Source organism: Acomys russatus, chromosome 17, assembly GCF_903995435.1.
Source record: "Acomys russatus chromosome 17, mAcoRus1.1, whole genome shotgun sequence".
Classification (NCBI taxonomy): domain Eukaryota; kingdom Metazoa; phylum Chordata; class Mammalia; order Rodentia; family Muridae; genus Acomys; species Acomys russatus.
The window spans coordinates 60,018,884-60,040,258 of record NC_067153.1 but is presented as its reverse complement, the minus strand read 5'-3'; the positions used below and the strand labels follow the sequence as shown (position 1 = coordinate 60,040,258).

The 21,375-nt window shown below is 51.3% G+C and overlaps 1 protein-coding gene across 1 annotated transcript in view; it reads left to right on the top strand.

Moving 5' to 3' along the window:
* The first annotated feature begins 8,524 nt into the window (after window positions 1-8,524).
* The window catches only part of LOC127201616 (collagen alpha-1(II) chain), a 29,156-nt gene continuing 16,305 nt past the window's right edge, over window positions 8,525-21,375 (top strand). The window contains exons 1-16 of the mRNA XM_051160295.1: window positions 8,525-8,844; window positions 12,436-12,639; window positions 13,977-13,993; window positions 14,371-14,403; window positions 14,520-14,552; window positions 14,653-14,706; window positions 14,873-14,974; window positions 15,937-16,014; window positions 16,660-16,704; window positions 16,809-16,862; window positions 17,277-17,330; window positions 18,040-18,093; window positions 18,379-18,432; window positions 18,558-18,611; window positions 18,893-18,937; window positions 19,416-19,469. Of these exons, the coding sequence (XP_051016252.1) occupies window positions 8,760-8,844; window positions 12,436-12,639; window positions 13,977-13,993; window positions 14,371-14,403; window positions 14,520-14,552; window positions 14,653-14,706; window positions 14,873-14,974; window positions 15,937-16,014; window positions 16,660-16,704; window positions 16,809-16,862; window positions 17,277-17,330; window positions 18,040-18,093; window positions 18,379-18,432; window positions 18,558-18,611; window positions 18,893-18,937; window positions 19,416-19,469 (1,020 nt within the window). The 5' untranslated portion in view covers window positions 8,525-8,759. The remainder of the gene's footprint in view (window positions 8,845-12,435; window positions 12,640-13,976; window positions 13,994-14,370; window positions 14,404-14,519; window positions 14,553-14,652; window positions 14,707-14,872; window positions 14,975-15,936; window positions 16,015-16,659; window positions 16,705-16,808; window positions 16,863-17,276; window positions 17,331-18,039; window positions 18,094-18,378; window positions 18,433-18,557; window positions 18,612-18,892; window positions 18,938-19,415; window positions 19,470-21,375) is intronic.

Here is a 21,375-nt window from a genome sequence, read left to right as displayed (position 1 = left end):
TAGTATCAGCCCAAGGGGTTGCTGGGAGTACAAGATCCCACGATGGTTTCAGAGGCAAAGGAGAAGAGGCAGAGCTGGTGCCTCCCGTCAGAGCCCCTTGGCCCCCTCATCTTATCCACGGAGACTCCGAGCCACAGAAGAAAGCCAGTTGACTGCAATTATAGAGGAGCTTTAGAGTAGAAATAAAAATGGAGTATATTCGCTTTTTTCTCTTCTCTTCCCTTTGAATGGGGTCCTCTAACACTTCTTACCAGCCAAAAGGCCTTGTAGGTGGCTCTTCCCCACTATGAGTCTTCCTGGTTCTATCAGTCCACCTCGCTTTAAGCTGTCAGCCACCTCTTTCTATCTTGGTTTTCCTAGGCTGCAGGACAACCTTGAAGGTTGTTATCCCTCCTGGGAGGAAAGTCGTGTTAGAGTATTGACCAAAGAAAGGGACATTAGTGACTATAAACCTTCCTGTGAGCCTCCTGGGTTCAGCACTGTGTGGACAGGTCACACTGGTTGATTGTGCACTGGTCGCACAATGTCAGGGGAGGGAGTGTGATGCACACAGAGTCCTCCACTCTCAGCCTCATGAGAATGCCATCCAGGTACAACTGGGTGAGGGTTACGGGGTAAGATCTGGCTCCCCCAGGAGATGAAGAGCAAAAGCCTTGTTGGTAGCCCAATATTACACCCAGAAGGCAGCATGCAGAGAAAGCAGGTCTTTGATGATCTTGGCCATCAGTTGCCCCAGGGGACAAATGCAAATGAGCTCCTTTCACTGCCAAGCCTGTGTCCAGAGGAGATCTTTCAGCTCAGGGGCAGATAGGTTGTCTGTGGATGACACTGATACAGCTCTGTAGCAGAGCAGATGACACCATGACATCTCACAAGAAGGTATGTTACAGCCTGTTCACCTTTATGGGACTATCCCCCCTCCCCTGAGAGGGTTAATGGGCTTGAGGGACAGAATCACTTCTAATACATCATTTTTTGTGTCCCCACACCTCCTGACGAGCGCCTGGGACATAGCTAGTGCTCTTGCACAGTGAGGCCTGGTATAGGAGGGGGAAGTGACAGGAAAGAAAGCAGCATGAAAGAGACAGTCAAGTGTTGGGCAACAGGGAATTGTGAGTGCAATCCTGAGGGCTGGAGTCTAGCTGAGGCCAGAGAGGACACTGCAATGTTTGCTGTCCCAGACAGGTTCCTGGGGGACAAATAGGCAAAGTGCCCTCCTGAGTTTGTGACCCTGTGTCCCTCTGTTCTCTTTCTATGTTGTTTTTGTTAAAGGAATCCACCAGAAACTCACTAAATGTTTTAGGGACTTCCTGGAAGGCCCATCCCACCCTGGAGTGGGATAGGCATAATTACTGGGGTGCTGGCCGCAGTGGGAAGGAGGGTACAGTGGCAGAATCTTTTCTCATCTCCCATCTTCTCTCTGTGGACTATACAAGCCAAGGTCTGTCTCATCTTGTTTCAGTCCCTCCCCTGGCAGAGACCCCACCTTCCCAGCTGAAGAAATTAACACAGAAATGACCTCTCGCCTACTTGTAAAGGAGGGAGTACTGTGAAAGCCACACCTCTGGAGAGAAGACCTTTTTCCACACTGCTTTCTGTGGCTGTAACAAGGTTCCTGAGATGTTATAACAAAAGCCGTGTTTGTTCACAGCTCTGGGAGCCTGGGAAGTCTGAGTGTCGGGCATAAACAGGGGCTTCCTATAGCTGCAAGTCTTAGCAGAGTGAGGAAGGCAGGCAGGTGGGATGGAAGAGAGAGAACATGAGAGGCCCCCTCCTCTCTTTCTAATAGCTTTCTCTTGGGAGAATAAGCCCATACCTTCATCATCTCCTAAGGGCTCACGCCATTTCCAAACACTGCCACAAGGTCAAACATCATGAACTTCCGGTGAGCAAATCATGTTCAGACCATCCTCCGGGATGGATTTCTTGTGTGTGTGTGTGTGTGTGTGTGTGTGTGTGTGTGTGTGTGTGTGTGTGTACACACACGCACGTACGTGTGTAGAGGCAAGGTTAATTGATCTCTCTCCGTCTTATTGTTTGAGATAGGTTTGCTCACTGAGCGTGGATCCCACCAGGTCCACCAGTGGAGCCTCAGGGAACCTCCCCAATGCTGGAATCACAGATGCCATTGCCACCCGACCCAGCTTTTACACCAGTGCTGGGATTGAACTCGGGTCCTTGTGCTTCTGTGACTCAGACACTCCGTGGCTCTGTGGTACTTGCCATGCTCTGGTACATGAAGAATTCAAGGAAGCCAGAGAGATGGGAAGCTGAAGCTATTTTGTCTTGTCTCGTGAGTTATTACTCCTTTGGAGGTGTCTCCCGGAGCCACTATACTGTGTGGTAGCTCTCTGGCTGTAGGAAACAGATGGATGCACTTGATGTAGAGCCAATTCCTTCATACGCAGCATCTGCCGGGAGCCTTCGAGCTTCTCCTCTTTAAGGCATTTGCATTTTTCCTTGTGCCCCTAGAACCGTCATGAGCCAGTGAGAGACATCCATTCCTAGAGCCAGAAGGCTATGCACTTCAAGAAAGCACAAGGTTTGGTATGAAAGGGTTTTGTCTAAAACAAACAAACAAACATGGAAATCTTTATGAATAAAAATAAAGCCTTGTAGCCAGGCGTGGTGGCACACACCTTTAATCCCAGCACTTGGGAAGCAGAGGGAGGCAGATCGCTGTGAGTTCGAAGCCAGCCTGGTCTACAAAGTGAGTCAAGGACAACCAAGACTACACAGAGAAACCCTGTCTTGAAAAACAAAAGCAAAGCAAAACAAAACAAACAACAAAAACAAAAACAGCCTTTTCTCCCTGAAAAGGAAGTCTAAAACACCAGACATCTTTATTTTCCCATCTTCATTCTCCCAACACAATCCAAGTGTCTGGCTTGGTAGCAATAAGCAGAAACGGCTAAAATACAAGCAATGCAGGTCTAAGCAAGACCCAGGGGCAGAGCTAGACATGGTGGCGCACGCCTGTTATCCCAGCACTTTGGGAGAGGCAGGCAGATCTCTGTGAGTTCAAGGCCAGCCTGGTCTACAAAATGAGTCCAGGACAGCCAAGGCTACACAGAGAAACCCTGTCTTGAAACAAAACAATACAAAAGACTCAGTGGCAGCGAGTGCCTTTCAAGGAGCCCCCCATGTCTATTTGTAATTTCTACCCTTATTTCTACGTTTTATGCCCCCACCTGTCTGGCCCTTGTAGTTTACACTGTTCCGCACGCCCTGCCATGCCGTCTGGCTTGCTCCATTCCTCTTTGCTTTCATACAGGACTTGCTTGTATCCTCACTGGACATCTGTGTTTCCAAACCCAGGCAACATCAAATTCAGTTCCCCCAGGAAAGCTGCGCCTGCTTAGTCATTGTTTTCTGTAACGCTTTCCTTTCCCTTCTTGTCTCTTGTCCTTTCCCTTGCATCAATGTTCCCTTTCTTCCCTCCTTTTGAAATAGAGCTTATCCCCTGTATTTTTCATCACCGCATTTCTCCTGTGTCCCCCTTGGATTCAGCGGTAGCATCTAAATTCTCTCTGTGCCTCTATTTTGCGGAGAAATTGATGTTTAACATAAGCACTAAACTGATATTTGTGTGGCACTGGGACAGGCCTGAGTCTGGGTGGGATTCTTAAAGCTGTTTGCGTTTGAGGACACATAGTAGCACATTTATGCTCTTATGGAATGGAATGTACACCATAAATCTGGAAAAACCCCTATCCTGGACAGTCCTGATCCTGTTACTCTGGCCCAAAAATGCCAAAAGAAAACACAAACACCTCTTGAAAGGCTGTCTGCCCTGAGCCCAGCCAACAGAGGCCGCGCGTCAGGGGGAGCCAGGCCTACCCCCCCCCCCCCCCCCCCCCGCTCCAAGATGCTGTGAAGCATGTCATTCAGCCCTTGCCATATTTGGGGTGGGCTTTACCTCTCCGGAATGCAGATCCTTCCTTGCTCTATCACTATTTTTAAGTGGATTTAGGTAGAGGAAAAGAAAGAGATATTTTCTTTACAGTACACCTATTAATATCTTTCCCAATAAGGCAGTGTCTACATAAGTCTAAATTTGGGCTGAGACTATAGCTCAGTGGTAGAGTGCCTGTTCAGTATGTGAGAGACCCTGAGTTCAACCCCCAGCACCACAGAAAAGTCTAAATTAATATCCTCATGGAAGGAAAAAAAATAGTGAACCACTTATTTTGTCTATACAACACAAAATCTCTAACTTGATTGATCTTCTTTGCTGAGTTGTCTGGTTTGGGGTATATAGAGATTGTGTCTGTTCAATTACTAACTTTCCTAACTCCTAGTGTGTGCACTCGCCCTGAAGGCGTGAGCAAATGCTGATGCCACGAGGAGCCCTCGTACTCAGGGCAGGTCCTTTCCCCTGCCGACTGGGGAAGACAGAAAGTTTTGTTCTAGTTCAGTAGCTAGAGATTGTGACCTCCTCCCATCTATCTGATGTTAGCATGACAGTTTTTCAAATTAAGTAAATGTGTGTAAGCCAGGTGTAGTAGTGCACGCCTTTAGTCCCAGCGCTCAGCAGGCAGAGGCAGGTAGGTCTCTGAGTTCAAGGCCAGCCTGGTCTACAGAGTGAGTTCCAAGAAAGCTAGGACTACACAGAGAAGCCCTGTCTCGAAAAACAAAGGCACAAACAAGTAAATAAATGTGTCTGTGTGTACATGTGTGTGCGACTGTGTATGCATGTGTATGCGTGCGTGTGTGTGAGTGTGTGTGAGTGTGTCTCTGTGTGTGTATTAGAGATGTATATTCCTAATACTCCAACCTGTTCAGTCTTGCAATGCTATTCGCACGTATGTTTTCAGGGCTGACCACTTGGTACTGTGTAACCAACTGGTGTGCTCTTCCCTGGGGAAGACTATTTCTCCCACTCTCAGGATTCCTTAGTTTTCTGCAGTTCTTTGTGTGGGCTTGAGACTTCGTGGGCTCCCCCTGCCCCCTCATCCATGTTGGCATGTCCATTGCTGTTCTTGCTCAGCTCATGTTTAGGTAGCCATGTTGATGAGAGTCTATGGGTGTAGCTTCCGACATTCCCAGGACACACAGTCTCACAGCAAACTCCCCGTTCCTCTGGCTCTTAAAATCTTTCAGCTCCTCTTCTGTAATGAGCCCCGAGCCTTAGGTGGGACAGTTGTATTGTAGGCACTGGGATTAGGCTCCACAACTCTGCATTGTGATTGGTTGTGATTTTCTGTAATGATTTCTGTCCACTGCAAAGAGGTTTCCTTGATGAGGGGCGAGGACTACACTTATCTTGGCATAAGGACAGACATTTAGAGTGTAGCTATAACTTAGGCTGGTTGAATAAAGCGGTGGTTATAGGTTCTTTTCTACGCTCCATGACTTCGTTGGCCCTGTGTAGTCAGCGAAGTTTCTGGTACTGGGTGTGATTTCCTTCTGTGAAGAAGGTCTTAAGTCCATCCAGAGAGCTGCTGGTTACAGCCGAGGTCTTCCTGCCATAGCAACCCTTAGGGCTCTCATGCTGGTCATTGATGAGTTCATAGGCATCATAGCTGTGTGTACAACTCATGATTGATTGCTCCCCCCTCTTCCTTCTTTTGCGTATGAGTGCTCTGTCTGCACGTACACCTGCAGGCCAGAAGAGGGCGCTAGATCCCGTTACAGATGGTTGTGAGCCACCGTGTGGTTGCTGGGAATTGAACTCAGGACCTCTGGAAGAGCAGACAGTGCTCTTAACCACTGAGCCATCTCTCTCCGGCCCAGCCTGCTCCTCCCTTTTTCGGAAGCTTGCATTGTGCCATGCGTTGCCGTGAAAGCTAGCCCTCAGGGACGAGGCTTTAAGGTCAGTCCTCGTCATGAGGAAGTGCAGGAGGGCTATGAAACAAGATGTTCTCGAGGGCCATTGCACGCTGTAGCACCATCGACGCTTTTCCCTGTTGACCCCGGGTATCCATCTCTTACACTCTCCATGTCAACTCCCACCTGCTGTTTGGATCAGCAATGGTCCTTCCCACCTCCCAGCATTAGGGGCAGAAGCCAGGACCTGTTTGTTGTCTCGGAACAGCCACTCTATTTATGTGCATCCAGTTGGTAAGGTCAGGTGACACTGCCTTTGGAGCGCAGGTTAGCCGTGAACTGATAGACGCACGGTAGGAAGGATGCCTGTGTTCTGGCTACTTAGATGTTTTCCGTTCTTTTTGGTCCCATCACTATTCTCTATACAGTGAGATTCTATGACTGGGGGATTTCAATAATTTCCATTGACTCTGGCTTTGTCAATTTAAACTTTGACTTGGGTTTGCTTTAATTAATTCCTGCCTCTGACAATTCTGTTTTTAATGACAGGAAATGGTGAACTTGATCCAGAGTTCTTATATGTAAATAACTGCTTTCTGGTCAGAAAGAATCAAAGTTAGGGGAGAAAGCAAGAGCGTCCCCCTTGCGTTGCTCACGGAGCTGGGTCATTTTCCTATAGGTTTCCATTTTATTCATCTGCTTCAGCGTGTTCATCAAAAGTTTTACGGTTGAGTTTTCGTGATTGCTTGCACTGAGACAAATTATTTGGACCAGCTTTTCAGTTTCCTGTGCATCACTTATGTCATAACATAAATTCTATTTTATAGGGCCTGGTGAGATTGCTCAGGCAAAAAGGCGCCTCTCACCTCCCACCCTCAAAACTCATGTGTTGGAAGGAGAGGAGCATCGCACACACAAGAAAAAAAAAAATTAAAGTGTAAGATAAATTCTTTCTTTAATCTAAGTAAGTTAGTCCAATGAGAACTTACTAAAATGTTCTCCTTTGTGCTGAAATTGTGCTAGGTACAGCTTGCTCTCACAGACGTTCCTCACACCCAATGAGGCCAATTCACAGGATATAATGAAGAAAATGAAAATTATACCAAAATGTAGGTAGTTTGGGGTACAACCATAAGTTACAGATGCCAGAGGAAACCTGGAACTCAGAGATGCACTGCATTCTAAGGATATTAGGAAAGACAGCTTAGAGATCCGATGGGATCTTGGGAAATCTGAGTTACAACTGTCTTCCAGGCCAAGACAGGACAGCCATGGTCCTGAGAAAACTTGGGCACTGCAGACTTGAAACCAGCTTTCTAGCAGAGACCAAGGCAGAAGGATCCAAAGAGGAGAGCCAAAAAAAGACTCACCCCCCTCCCCAGACTGGTTGAAGCACTCTGCCCTTTCCCAGACAGCGCACTAGCATAGAAATTAAGTTTTACACTCTCGAAACTCTTGTTTCTGTCCCAAGAAGCTTCAAAGCCTGAGGTGGTTGGTGTGGAGGCTAAGCCCAGTACACTCCCTGGGCAGTCCAGCCAGGTCTATGGAGGTGACTTCTCCCAAGGACCGCCGGCTTCTGGAGGAAAGGGACACAGAATTCCAAGTTCCATTTTGCCTAAGTTCACTGGCTGACCATTTCACTCCTGAGGGAAAATATGTATTTGGGGACTTTTCCTCCTTGTTATCAAAGGAGACATGGTGAATACAGCAAGGGCTGGGGTGAGCCTAGGATTTTGGCAGTTTTGGGCTAAGGTGTATGGGGGCCGCGAGGGGTGGGGTGGGGGGACAACTAGGAAACTCTGCGCCCCCCTCCCACCGGCCCCCCCCCCCCCCCCCCCGCACCTCACAAAACTGAATCCGGTTGGAGCAGCCTCCAGACTCTCTGGCCAGGGCCTGAGTGGCCAACAGTCCCTGGCCTGCGTTGCCCTATCCAGACTAAGGGCGCCCACTCTCTCTCCCGGAGATTCCTGGACAGGGCCCAGGAAGAGACTGGAGCTAGACAGTGACTCCAACCCGGTGCTGGGTGTACCGTTTTGCCCTGGTGGTTCTCTTGATTCTCTGTGGTTCCTTCAGTCCCCCTCCCTGGCCTGCCCCGCCCCCTACACCTCCACACAGGTCTGCCTCTGTGCAGGATACACCAGTCCTGGTCCAAGCCATCCGTTCAGTCCACCGCTGCCTAGGCTGCAGAGGAGGCCCTTTCATAGCCAGTTGCAGGGGGGATGGGTGAGGGGGGCTGTGGTTGCGAGCCTCCAGGTGGAACAGAGGAGCAAATACTCCCTAAAGGGGCTAGAAGGCAGGTCCATTCTACTGTCCCCCAGATTTAGGATTATGAACAACTGTTCATCGGCTTATATTTTGGTCCCCCCACGAACCTCCTCTCCCCTAAAACTCCCCAGCCCCACCTTCCTTGCTCCTTTTGTAGCTTCGTCCTCCCACGTCTATTCTGTCCCGAGTCTAGAGCTCCAGGCTTAAGACTCTGCAAACAACCCCCTCCCCTCTAACCCCAGCAGAACTCCAAGAGGAGGGGCCGGAGGCCCCCCTTCCCGCCTGTGGTTGGAGGGGGCAGTGCGGCAGTCCCAAGTGGGGGAGACCGGAGGCAGTCTCGGTGCCCCGCCCGATCAGGCCACTGGGCACATCGGGGGGCGGGAAGCTGGGCTCACGAGAGGGGCGTCTGGCTTTGGCAGGTGTGGGCTCTGGTCCGGACTGGGCGGGCTCCGGGGGCGGGGTCTCAGGTTACAGCCCCGCAGGGGGCTGGGGGCGGCCCGCGGTTTGGGCTAGTTTGCCAGCCTTAGGAGCAACCGGGCGCATATAACGGAAGCCACTGCCGGGAGAAGACGCAGAGCGCCGCTGGGTTGCCGGGTCTCCTGCCTCCTCCTCCTTCTTCTAGGGCCTACTGCATGAGGTCGCGGTAGAGACCCGGACCCGCTCCGTGCTCTGCCACCTCGCTGCGCCTCGCCTGGGCCAGGCTCTGCCAGGCCCCGCGGTGAGCCATGATCCGCCTCGGGGCTCCCCAGTCGCTGGTGCTGCTGACGCTGCTCATCGCCGCGGTCCTTCGGTGTCAAGGCCAGGATGCCCGTAAGTCGCCCTCAACCCCTGCCTGCTTCCCTGACAGGCGTCCCTTCCCTTCCTCCTCCTTCCCAGGCCCGGTCTGAGTTAGGGAGCCTAGACGCATAGCACACAGGAGTTTATTCTGAGCTGAATTCTGCGAGCGAGGAGCTCTGTGGCAGCATCCTCGGTGAGAGTCGAGACATTTGCAGGTCCCTGCGTTAAGCAAGGTTATAAATTTGCAAAGTGTCGAATGCGACAGGTTTGAACACAGATGTAAACGCGCCCCGTTCCACCGGCTGTGATCAGGGGGCTTCGAGATCAGAAGTCCCACGCTTAAAAGTAAGAGAGATCTAGAGAGACGCCTACAGGTTGACTTATCAGTTTAGTCCAGGATTAGATGCCACAGGGCTCAAAGGGGCGCTGGACAAAGGACTAACTCTGACACTGATGGGTTGAAATCCGAGGCCACAAAGAAAAAGAGGCTCTCTGCGACTTCAGCGCCGCTCTCGAGTTCCCTCCCCCTCCAGGCTGGCCCAGAGTAAGGTGCAGCCAGCCAACCCTGAAACTCGGCCTCGCCTCCCTTGGGCTTGACATCTCCAACCAGACCTGATTTCCAAATGCACCCTCAAGAGTACTCCCTCCACGGTCCACCCCCTTCTCTCCTGAGGGTCTACAGTGATTTACTTTACTGTGTGTGTAGCGATGGATGGGTGGAGGGTGAGGCTAGTGACCGCTTATGGCTATCATTAGAGATGGCAGCTGTACAGCCTTGGTCCAAGGGCGGTTCCCCGCACCTTTCCACCTCCTCCCTGGGTAAGATCCACTGTCTGGGATTATATTCAGGATAAACGAAGCCTGGAAAGTGTATTAGGTAGAGAGAATTTTCTTCCACGTGTTTGGGCATGTTTCCGACGGCTGGGATTCCAGCCTTGTCTTTGTATGTTACAGACTGTAAATCAATCGCAGGTGAAACTGTTTGGGCAGTTTCAGACCCTCTGTCCCTGAGGCTTTGTGCGCATTCCCTGCCACCAGGCTGTCTCCAGAGGTACTTTGGAAGGCGGCGGGCCCCGGCGGACTCTCCTTTCCTTAGCGCGGCGGACGCGGCGGGGGCAGGGCTGGAGCGGAGAGCGCTACAGCTCTGAGCCCAGGATTGCATGGTCCGGCCCTTGCCGTTCAGGGTGGCAGGGAGGCGAGCTAAGCCGGAGTCGTGTGCTCGAGCTCGGAGTGGGGGTGGGGTGGATATCGAAGTGTTTGTAAGTGGTCTGAGATGGGCCTGACTATATTTTTGTCCTAAATTTGCAAGCACACACCCACAAGCTGCGGTCTTGATCAGTGTTCTCTGTAGAGAGCAAAGGAGTAGGCTGAGTGTCTAAACATTTCTCTACCTCTCCACCTGATAGTAGGCGCTCGCTTAAGTAGCGAAGAGCTCTCACCGCCTCAACCTTCTAGCAGGAGAGTGAAATGCCACAACTTTGGGGAGGAGGGGGATCTAAAATTTTCGGTCTCCTCCTCCTTAGGAGGAGTAGGATTCTGTATCTGACGGGTTGGTTTTGCATCCTGGTATGTCCCATCTATACAAACACGCCCACGCTCCAGTCTTGGGTCCAGAGGACCCGAAGACCTGACAGTGAGGAAAAGCATCGCCTGCGTGAACGTTAGGAATGTCGGGAAAACTAGAGCCCACCATGCTCCTCCTCTCCATCTTTCCACGAGTTTGGGAAACTTCTTGGCCGCGGAGATTTTGACCCACATCTGCATTTCTCAGTCCTAGCTTCCAAAAGGACTGCTGGCTGTGGCGGGGAGACCTCAGTCCTCCTTTGTGAGGCTTGTTTGCGTTGGGGCAGCGATGGCTTCCAGATGGGGTGAAACCCTGCCCGTATTTATTTAAACTGGTTCCTCGCGGAGACCTGTGAATCGGGCTCTGTATGCTCTCGAGAAAAGCCCCATTCATGAGAGGCTAGGCCTGGTGGGTACCCCACCCCCGACTCCCCTACCCCCCTCTCCTAGAGTGCCCCCCTCCCTCCGTGCCTGCCTGCTGCCACCTCCCGGGCTCCGGCCCCCGCGCGCAACGGCGACGAAGCAAAAACAGTTCCCCGAAAGAGGTAGCTTTTTTATTGGCCAGCCACAAAGAATCTCTTATGCGGCGCGGCGGTAACGAGGGGAACCGGATCAGGAGGCCAGGATGCTATCTGTAGCCCCTTTCGTGCCACAATTAGGGTGGTGCTGCCTTCCTCTGACCGCGCTAGGGGATCTGGTTACGGTGTTGGCTTCTTTCTTAAGCAGTCATTTTATTCTCCTTTTTTACTCTCCGGGTGTCTGTCTGCCCGAGAGCTGTGTCCAGAGCCCCAGCCACAAAGAGTCAGCCAGCGGCTCTCACACCCAGCTCAGCTCACCCCCGCCTCTGGCCCGCGAGGCCCCGGGGCGCCCTCCCTGGGGAACTCGACCAGCTTTTGCAACCTCCCAGGGCTTTCCTCCGGCTCTTGGGGCGATAGAATGCTCTTTCTTAGTCAGGACTGGACATCATTAGCGGACGCCTTCGCTTTCGTCACCTCCAGCTATTTTAGCGTTGCTGGGGGAGAGGAGGGGCGAGGTCTGTCCCAGAAGCTTCGACATTTTCCCTGCACCTTCCCCTTGATAGTCTTGCCTAAAGGCTAGACGAGTTTCTTCCAGTGGAAAAGAAAAGGGAGACTGATCTTTGGGCTCTCGCTCTCCTAGAAGAGTAGAGGGCAGGCCAGTTTTTCTCCACGCCCACTGGGTCTGTAGCTACTATTCATCCTCAGCTTTTGCCATTGCTTTTGAGAATTTGATGAGAAAAACAGCACTGGGCTCTGCCTAGCACGTGGTCCAGGCTCTTCGGTCCCTGGCGCTCTGAGAAGCTCTCTTGTCAGCACAGTTTTCATGTGCAGGGCGAATTCCAGACGGCAGGGCATTATTCCTTTGCATTCTTGGAAGACGCGGGTCTAGACTGGTCAGTTTCAGCCAAGGCCAGGCATTAAGAGCCTCTTAACACTCATATTGGAGTTGTCATCTTCAGATAGAGGCAAGACTTCCAGCCGGAAGCCCAGCTTGCCTTTCAAGTTACTGTTTATATGTTCATATCTTTTAATGTCTGTAGGTAGACTTCTCTGTGCTTTCTCTGAATGTTAGCTGTCAGTTGTATTTAGAAAATCTCATTATTTCTATAGGACGACCAAAAAAAAAAAAAAAAAAAAAAAAAAAAAAAAAAAAAAAAAAAAAAGATGTCTTTGCTCTCCAGCTAGAGTTTTCACCGTTTCATCTTCCAATATATCCTTTCCTATCTGCAGCTTCCCTTCTTCTATGCTGGAAAGATGAAGAGAATATAGTAAAGTAAAAAAATATGCAGGGAATATAGTAAACAGCTCTCCTCTATTGCTAGGGTCATGATTCCCACGTAGCAGATACTGTAAAATACACAGAAAGATGAATTATGCTTCCCAAAACTCATTTTTTTAAGTTCAGTCAGTCTGGTAAGGTCTGACCCTCCCGTCCTTTAGCATTTGAATTATGTCAAGTTGATTGTAACCTCTTTCTCTTTCTCTCTGGCTCTTCCCTGCTCCCTGCTTTGGCCCGCTGCCACTCCCACCTCCCTTGGTGCAGAGGAGGCTGGCAGCTGTCTGCAGAATGGGCAGAGGTATAAAGATAAGGATGTGTGGAAGCCTTCACCTTGCACCATCTGTGTGTGTGACACTGGGACTGTCCTCTGCGACGACATAATCTGTGAAGACACAGAGTGCCTCAACCCTGAGATCCCCTTCGGAGAGTGCTGTCCCATCTGCACCGCTGACCTCGCCACTGCCAGTGGTCGTAATTTATTTATTTATTATCCAACATAAATAAATTACTTGCAGACGCAGCAGCAGATAGCTTCTCATGGATGTTGGCCCTTCTCTTCAAAGCTGAGAAGCTGCCTATCCATTTGGTCCCAGCAGGTGGGGCAGGAAGGCAAGGCCACTTCTCGATTGCAGGTTGGAAGTTACTAGAGAGACCCTCCCTTGCCTAACACCTCAGGCGTGTGTTTTCAACAATAAGGGAATTACAGAAAGGTTTCCTCTTATGACTCAAGTCTGCTAATTACTAGAGCCACAGTGGGAATCAGACTCTGTCTAGCTACAACATGAGTTAATTTGTCCTGTGTGTCACCTGTGCCTTGTCCTCTCTATAGAAAGGACATGGTCATTAATGTGGAGAAACCCCTGTCAGTAAGCAAGAGGACAGAGTGGGTTCCCACTTTGAAGTAGAGTACAATGGAGGTATTTCCTCTTTGCATTGCCCCCCCCCTCCAACTTGGTGTTGACCACCATGTAAGGGACAGAGAAGACAAAAGAGTGACTGGACTGTCAGAGTCCAGAGAGTGTGATCGCATTCCTGCACACTGATGGTAGTTACCTACTACTCACAGTTAGATCCAGTGCTGACGAAAAGTATAGGCGACCCCCTTCCCAACACTCAGACAAGTGTCCCATCTCCCTGTAGAGAAAGTGGAGGGCACATGCACAAGTCTCTTGGATGGCTCATTGTCCGCTTCTTACTCACGTGGATAGGAGAGACAAACAGGAAATCGAGAAGTCACCTTTCCTGAATGCTTGCCCAACACTGACACCTAGTATGGCGCAGTCTCTCAGATATCCTATCTGAGGGGCCCATGCCAGTGCAGTGTTGATGGCCTATAGGAGTTTGCTGCTATGGTGGGGTAGTGGCTTATACGTTTGGGATGGCCCTGGCTGCGATGCTCTTTATAACTTCTGTGTTCTGCTCTTTTTGTGCTTCAAGGAGGCGCCATGCTAATGTAAGGCTTCCTCAGGCTCCTCTTTGGGAGGGTGTGGGTTGGGAAGGGCTGCCTGACCTCTGGGTCTTCTGTGCTCTGCCCCCTGGTTGCCTCTCTTCTGCTCTCAATCCATTCCTGTACACTATGCATGCTTTTTTAACTAATAAACTTAGAGGCACCTCCATTCCTTATGAGTCCTCGGCAACAAAGTGGCTCTGTGATCCTCACACCTGCCACAGAGGGATTCAGGGGAGCAAGAGAGGAGTTGGCTTCCTCCATTTACAGTGGTTCTTTTCTTTGGTCCTCCAAAGAGAGTTTGAATGACAAGATGTGGTCCCTGTCTTACCTTCTCCTTCTCTGTTTTCCCTTGCAGGAAAACCAGGACCAAAGGTAAGACGCCTTGTTTTGTAATTTAATTATTACATCCACACTCCCCGCCCCGCCCCATGTGATTGTATGTGTGGGTATGGACACACGTGTGCTATGGTGCATGTGAGGCAGATGGAGAATAACTCGGAGAAGTTGGTTCTGTCATTTCACCATAGGTGGCCGCATGCTGGCTCCGCAAGAGCTTTAACCACCTGTCATTTCACTGGCCCCGCAGTTTGCTTCCTCGTGTCCCTTCTTCAGGGTCGCTGAGAGGCTAATCTCCTCTTCCTTAGACCTCAGAAGATGTCCTGTCTGAGAGGCTAGGATAGCAGGGGGGCGGGTGGTGTTGGGGCTAAGTGGGCTCCTCCGCTTCCAGCTGCCAACACTTCCTGTTGCAGGGGCAGAAAGGAGAACCTGGAGACATCAAGGATGTAAGTACAAATCGTCCTCACCCTGCCTTATCCCACTGCCCCCCCCCCAACCGTGCAATGGCTGTCCTAAATGTACCCCTCTAACCAATGGGCCTGCGACGTTCTCCCTCACACAGATTGTAGGACCCAAAGGACCTCCTGGCCCTCAGGTAAGAAAGGGGGAGAGTGTTTCCTCCGTTCTTCCCTTATTGCAACTGAGCCATCACGGCCTCCAGTCTCATGCCATTCCACCATGCTCCTCACCTTCAGGGACCTGCCGGTGAACAAGGACCCAGAGGAGAGCGCGGTGAAAAGGGACAACAGGTGAGCAGGCAACAATAAAGTCTGACTTCTGTACCACCACCCCCACCCCCAGGTCCTCCAAAGGCCTGGTTACCTCCTGAGAGCTGCCCGGGATGGAGAGTTCCTAAATCAGTGTTTCATGCTACTGTTTTTTGTTTGTTTGTTTGTTTTTTCTCTTCCTGTCCAGGGTGCACCTGGACCTCGCGGCCGAGATGGAGAGCCTGGTACCCCTGGAAATCCTGGTCGCCCTGGCCCTCCAGGCTCCCCTGGTCCCCCTGGCCTTGGTGGAGTAAGTGTCCTCAGTTCTCCTTTCTCCAGGCTGACCCTCCAGAACTGTGGCTTCTCAATGGCTATTCGGTCTTCTCTGGCTGGCCCGCAGGACTGCCTGCAGCATGTACATAGGCCGTTCGTGGCTTTCACCTCAGGCCTATAATTGAGTAGAATCACATTATGAGGCTTGAGGCTGTGGGGGGAAGGGCTGACTTTTTTTTTTTTTTTTTTTTTCTCACTTCAATGGGTTTCTGTAAAGAAGGCCTTCAGCTACCTGGCTTCCTGGCACCCCATCGTACGGTTGATCCTTGGGGGTGGGTGTAGGGGTGTGGGAAAAAGATGACTGGGCACTTGTATTCCTCTGGAAGAGCAGTGACCACTGTCCTTGGAAGACATTTACCCATCGCCCTTGCCAAGTACATTCCAAGCAACTATTCATTCTCATGAAAGAGTTCCACTGAGTGAAGGTGTGTGGCTTCTGTCGTGTTTGGAATCACACCAGCCAACAAATTATATGACTGCCCCGCTTTTGTAGGTGTGCCATTTGGAGGTCTACTATGTTTTAAATTCTTCAATTTAAGTGGGCTGACAGACGTCCACTGTAACCCTTCCCGAAATATCTCAAGACCAAGTGTCAGGCCTTTGCCAGACACCAATGTTTTAGAGAACAAAGAATGCCTTTAAAGAGGGATGTTTTATTTAGGTAACATTCTAGACTGTAAAAGTCTAGAATTTATAAAGTGGCACATGAGGAATTGAGACCACTACAAATAACACTTGATTTTCCAGAAAAGGGATCCTGCCACTGTCGCAAGAACACATTCCCAAAACCATTGTCAGGTGTCCTTGGCAATTCTGATCAATGCTCAGCTGGTCTTTAATCAGTAGAGGCTAGGCAAAATTCTTTCTGACGGCTGGGTTGCGGGGGGGTGGGGGGGGTGCGCTTAGCCTCCTAACGTGGTTGGTTGCATTGCTTTGCAGAACTTTTTGGCTCAGATGGCTGGAATTGACGAGAAGGCTGGCGGCGGTGCCCAGATGGGGGTAATGCAAGGTCCAATGGTAAGACTTTTACTACCTAGAAGGGGAGGCGCTCACCCTCAGCAAAGCCAGAGACCTAGACAACCTCTGCCTTGCAGATAGTTGTTTGGAACATCTCATCTCCATAGGCTAGTTAAACACCCCCCATTTAGTTAGCCCAAGGAGTTTGGCTTTTAATGGTGATGGATGCCAGTTTGAGTGATGGTCTAGACTGTCTAGGAAGAATGAGGAGAGAGAGAGAGGTGCATGCTGGTGTATTAGCAAGAGCCAGCTGCTATTGCCGTTGGAAGGCGAACTGAAGAAGGCAGACCGCAGCTACTGTTCTCCAGCATCCTCAAGGCTTCCAGCAGGAAATCTCAGCCTGCAGCGCTGGCTTGGCACGTGCTAAATGAAATTCAGACTTTAGTAAACATGGCTGCCATCCAGGGGGACAGCGAGGCCAGCTTCTCTGTTCAGATGGTGCCTATAAATAAAAATAGATGGTTGAGTGGGGGGCGGGAAAGAGGAGAGAGCAGCCGCAGGAGGCCCTTTGTTCGTAGCCATCCTCCCCACTCCCCCCAGAGCTCCCACAGTCTCTTCTTGTCCTTTGTTTGGCTGCTGGAACCCTGAGAGCTGCCGATGAAGCAGGCCAGTAAGTGTCTCTCTCGTTTCTCTGTTCGAATGCAGGGCCCCATGGGACCCCGAGGACCCCCAGGCCCTGCCGGTGCCCCCGTAAGTGTTCAGCCTTTTCCTCTTAGTGGCATTGCAGATGCTCATCGAGCTTTGACAGGACAGTTTTGGGGAGTCAACATGGTGTCCTTACTTTCCCTTCTTAGGGCCCTCAAGGATTTCAAGGCAATCCTGGTGAACCTGGCGAGCCTGGAGTCTCTGTGAGTACCATAGGCTACCCCCTCCCAGGAGCTTCCAGGTACCATAGGCTATCCCTCCCCCAGGAGCTTGGGGGGGGGGCGGTGCTCTCTTTTACCAGACGAGCTCCTGTCTGCACCCAGGCTCTGCCAGCTCTTTTCCACAATGAGAGGGCCATAGGAGATTCAGGTGGTACTTCCTACCCATGCGCACTCAACCAGAGAACCAGTGTGTCAGGAACTCCATCAGGACACTTAGCTTTTGGGGGTCACCAGCCAGCACTGTTTCTTTCTCCTATCATGGTCTACTTGACAATTTTGTCTTGACCTTCTTTGTCCTTCTCACCACAGGATAGCTAGCTTCCAAACTACCTTTTTGGTCTCACATTTTGTCCGTTGTGTCTCTTTCCAACTGTCTCTTAAATTCTCTATTCGTAGGGTCCCATGGGTCCCCGTGGTCCTCCTGGTCCTCCTGGAAAACCTGGTGATGATGTGAGTAGGACCCCAGAAGTCTCCATACCCCAGGGAGAGTGTGTGCTGGGGATTATGGGTAGAGAGACTTCCTGAGAAACACCACTGGCCAGTCCTAAATTCTAATTGCAACTAAGCTTGCGAGGTCCCTGGGGACTGTTTTAGATCCAAAGAGAAGGGGTATACTTAAAACATCATTAATTTCGGGAAGAAAAATTGAGAAATAGGAGAAGGGACGGGGGTGGGGGGTGGGCGTGGGGATGGGAGGAGAATGCAAGGCACAAAGGCGTAGAGTAGAAAAAACAAAGAGAGAATCGGTCAGTAAACACCCTAACATCATCTCAATTGTAAATGAAGTGGGAAAGCTCAGCCTGAGCCAGGCTGTCTGCAGAGCATGGGGGTGGGGGGGGGGGGGGGGGGGAAGCAGAGATGAGAGCTGGCTTTCTTGAGCTGGTGTTATGACCAGCATTCCCGCAGTAAAGCCTCTTGAGGTCAGGGCACACAGGCCAGTCCACAGAGCTCTGGGAAGGGCAGCAAAAGCTTGCTGGGAAAGTTGAGGGGTTAGGGAGGGAGGACTAAGGTAAACCACAATACAGGAGAGGCATTCAGGGAGGGGACATCTGCATCTGCAGGGGGATGGTCAAGATGGTCAGGTAGGCAGATGCACAGCAGCAGAGTTTTGCTCATGGGACTGCCAAGAAAAAAATGAGACACCTCTCTTTCTGTTCAGGGTGAAGCTGGAAAACCCGGAAAATCTGGGGAGAGAGGCCTTCCGGGCCCTCAGGTAAAGCCCTACCTTTCCTAGTCTCACAAGGTTTTTCCAGCCCATATACTTCACTCAGTTTGATTAGCTCAATTTAAAACTGGGCACTGATGGTACCAGCACATATTGTGCCTTTGAGCTGTCAATCATATTTGCATGATCACGAGATGATGGTCTGGGTTTGGCTGAAGGAGCTATGGAGATGTCTGGGTGTCTGCTTCTTATTGGTGTCCCAAGGGAGCTGAGTCTTCAGCAGCCGTCACCCAGTCTCTTCTTTCCCCTGAGTACCTCCTCTTTGCATCTCAGGGTGCTCGTGGATTCCCGGGAACCCCAGGCCTTCCTGGTGTCAAAGGTCACAGGGTAAGTGTCATGGGTAAGGGTGTTGGAAGGCAGGAGCTACTGGGAGAGAAAACATTTTGGGGCATGCACATTATCTCCTGTGTGGGTTCCTACATGTGTGATGGAACCGTTCTCTTGTTTCCCAGGGTTATCCAGGCCTGGATGGTGCTAAGGGAGAAGCTGGTGCTCCAGGTGTGAAGGTAAGGGACCACAAAACACACAGAGATTGCCGGTAGGGGACGAAAGGTGATGTCAGTCAGGGAGACGCTGAAGGGTCAAGGGAGTGAGAATATAGTTGGGACCAGCCAAGCCTGCATCTTGCCTTAAAGCTTGGGGCGGAGGCGGGAAGGGGATTGCCTCTCGTAGAATTGAAGCTGGCATGTCTCAGCCCTACCAGCCAGCTCATTCAATGACTGACCTGGGAATTTTCCAGAAGCTAGGACTCCAAACATTGACGCTGTGTCTCTTTTTTTCCCCCCAGGGCGAGAGTGGTTCCCCTGGGGAGAATGGTTCCCCTGGCCCAATGGTGAGTATGGGTGTCACCCACCGGAAAGCCACCCCATGCTCTCAAGGTTATCCTGCAAACAACAACATCTCCTTCATGCCCTCATGCAGAGCAGATACCTGGCTTTGCAGATTTTCTGAGTACGAGAGCAAAACCCACCCTGCAGTAGACAGATTGTTCGGAATTTCGCCCACACTTCCTGGAAACAAGAACTGTTAGACACACCGAAACCATGTTTCAGTTTTTTAAAAAAAATCTGTTTGCCTTCGATGTTTCTGGGGAGTCATCTGCTCACCACAGGCAACAACAGGAATACACATGGGTCTGCCTGGAGGAAGGCCCAGGACCCAGGGGCAAGACAGCACCACCAGGAGTGTTCTCCTGAGCTTCCTGGTGCAAAGAGGCAGGAGGAGGGCCACCGTGGGTGGGAAGGACCCTCCAGAAGAAGTCATCACCATTGTGTCAGCTCACGCTTACACTGTCCTGGTGTGTGTTGCAGGGTCCCCGTGGCCTGCCTGGTGAGAGAGGACGGACTGGCCCTGCTGGAGCTGCGGTGAGTAATCCTCAAAGATAGTCTCCACTATATGCTCAACACATTACAGTTTACAAAAGTATATTTCTCTTGACCCTCAAAGCAACTCAGTGATAAACTGGGCTAGAAAGTGCATACCTATGATCCTAGTATCTGAGAAGCTGAGGCAGAGGAATCACAAGTTTGAGGCCAGCCTGGGCCATACAGTGAGACCTTTCTCAACACCCCTTCCCATCCAACTCCTACGAAACAACAAAACCCAACTTGGTGAGGTTCAGGGAGTGTCATCATACCAGAAGGTTCCGTCCCGAGTTTCCCCATTCCTGATCTTCAGGTGGGGTGGGGCCTGCAGAGTGGAAGGAGAGCAGTGCTACAGGAGTGTGGGGTGGTGAGAGCAAGGCTTGCCTCAGCTGTCTGGATTCTTGAGGTCACCCTTTAGTAACCGCTACTCCTTCCCAGTCTGTGCAGTTAGCAGGCAGGAACAGGCTTAGATGTGGTAGCTGTCCAAGCTATCCTCTCCTCTGCCCTCTTACTCAGTTCCGATGACAGTACCCTTGATGCTGCTGTGAATAGCGATACAACAGGGGCGGCCTCCACCTTGTGGCCCTTCCTTGATTTATGACCTGGCGTGCTGTACTTTTTCTAACCTTCCCCTTCATTCTGTGAAGCTGAATCTCGGATTTATTATTTATTTATTTTGGTGTTTCGAGACAGGATTTCTCTGTGTAGCCCTGGCTGTCTTTGGACTCACTTTGTAGACCAGGCTGGCCTTGAACTCACAGTGATCTGCCTGCCTCTGCCTACCGAGTGCTGGGAGTAAAGGCGTGCGCCACCACGCCTGGCTGGGACTCCCATTTTAGAGATGAGGAAATCGAGGCCCAGAAAGAATAAAGAGCTTAAGGCAAACTGTGCACTGAGGTCCCAGGCTCTGCTGGCCTCTAGAGCCTCTAGTTAATGTGGGGGGGGGGCGGGGCATAGGTGTCAGATGGAGGCGGTTAGCTTGGCTCCCAGGCAATAGAGAGGCCTTGTGGGTGCTTGGTCAGGCGAGTGATGCCTGATGAAAGACATGTATTGGTCTTCACCCCAGCTAGCCAAGCTCAGCGGCCCCTCCTCCTAGGTCCTTGCAGGGCCTGAGATCAGCTTCCCTGCAGTGGCCTTCCAGACCTTGCATCTGGGTGGCACAAACTCCCCTCAGGTGCAGGTCTGTGAAACCCGCAGCCTTGACCCGCATGCATAGTTAACCAGAGCAGGCCAAGGGCCTCACCGCGCCCCGTGGTGAGGGGAGGAGGCTCTGGGCCTCTGTGGAGTCAGGCAGGTCTGAGGCTTTTAATGAAGCCAGAGCTGCAGATTTGGGACTGGGTGAAGACAGCTCCCCCGCCCCCACCTCTTGCACTGTCCCACTCTTTCCTAGACATAGTACGTCCCAGTTCTTCATTCTCCTGCATGAGACTTGTCCACATGTGGAAAATGCTGGCAGTGCGATTATGAGACTTGACTTAAAATTCTCAGCATTGTGTTGCACCTTTTTGGCGGTGGCAGCAGGGGGGCGTGTCACAGGTGGTGATGGCGTTCCTCAGTCTGCCCTGGTCTCTGGGAGACTTCCCAGAGGCTTTCTGAGCCTAGAAAGTGTCCATGCAGACCTCAGACACAGGCAACTCCCCAGCCTCCCTTCAGTAAAGCCTGCATCTAGAGACTGGCCCTACCTCCCTCTCACCCTGCTCTCTGCTCACTGACCCCTGGAGGGAAAAAGGCATTTTTGGGTTTCTCCAGAGCAGTTGGATCAGCCAGGAAGGGCTGCAGAAGAACAGGCCCTGCATTCCCTCTGCCTCTTGCCCCCCACTCCCCACTTCCAATGGCTGTCAGGCCCTGTGGGGAGAGATGGCTCACACCAGGAAGAAGACTGGGTACCACAGAACATCCTTCCCTC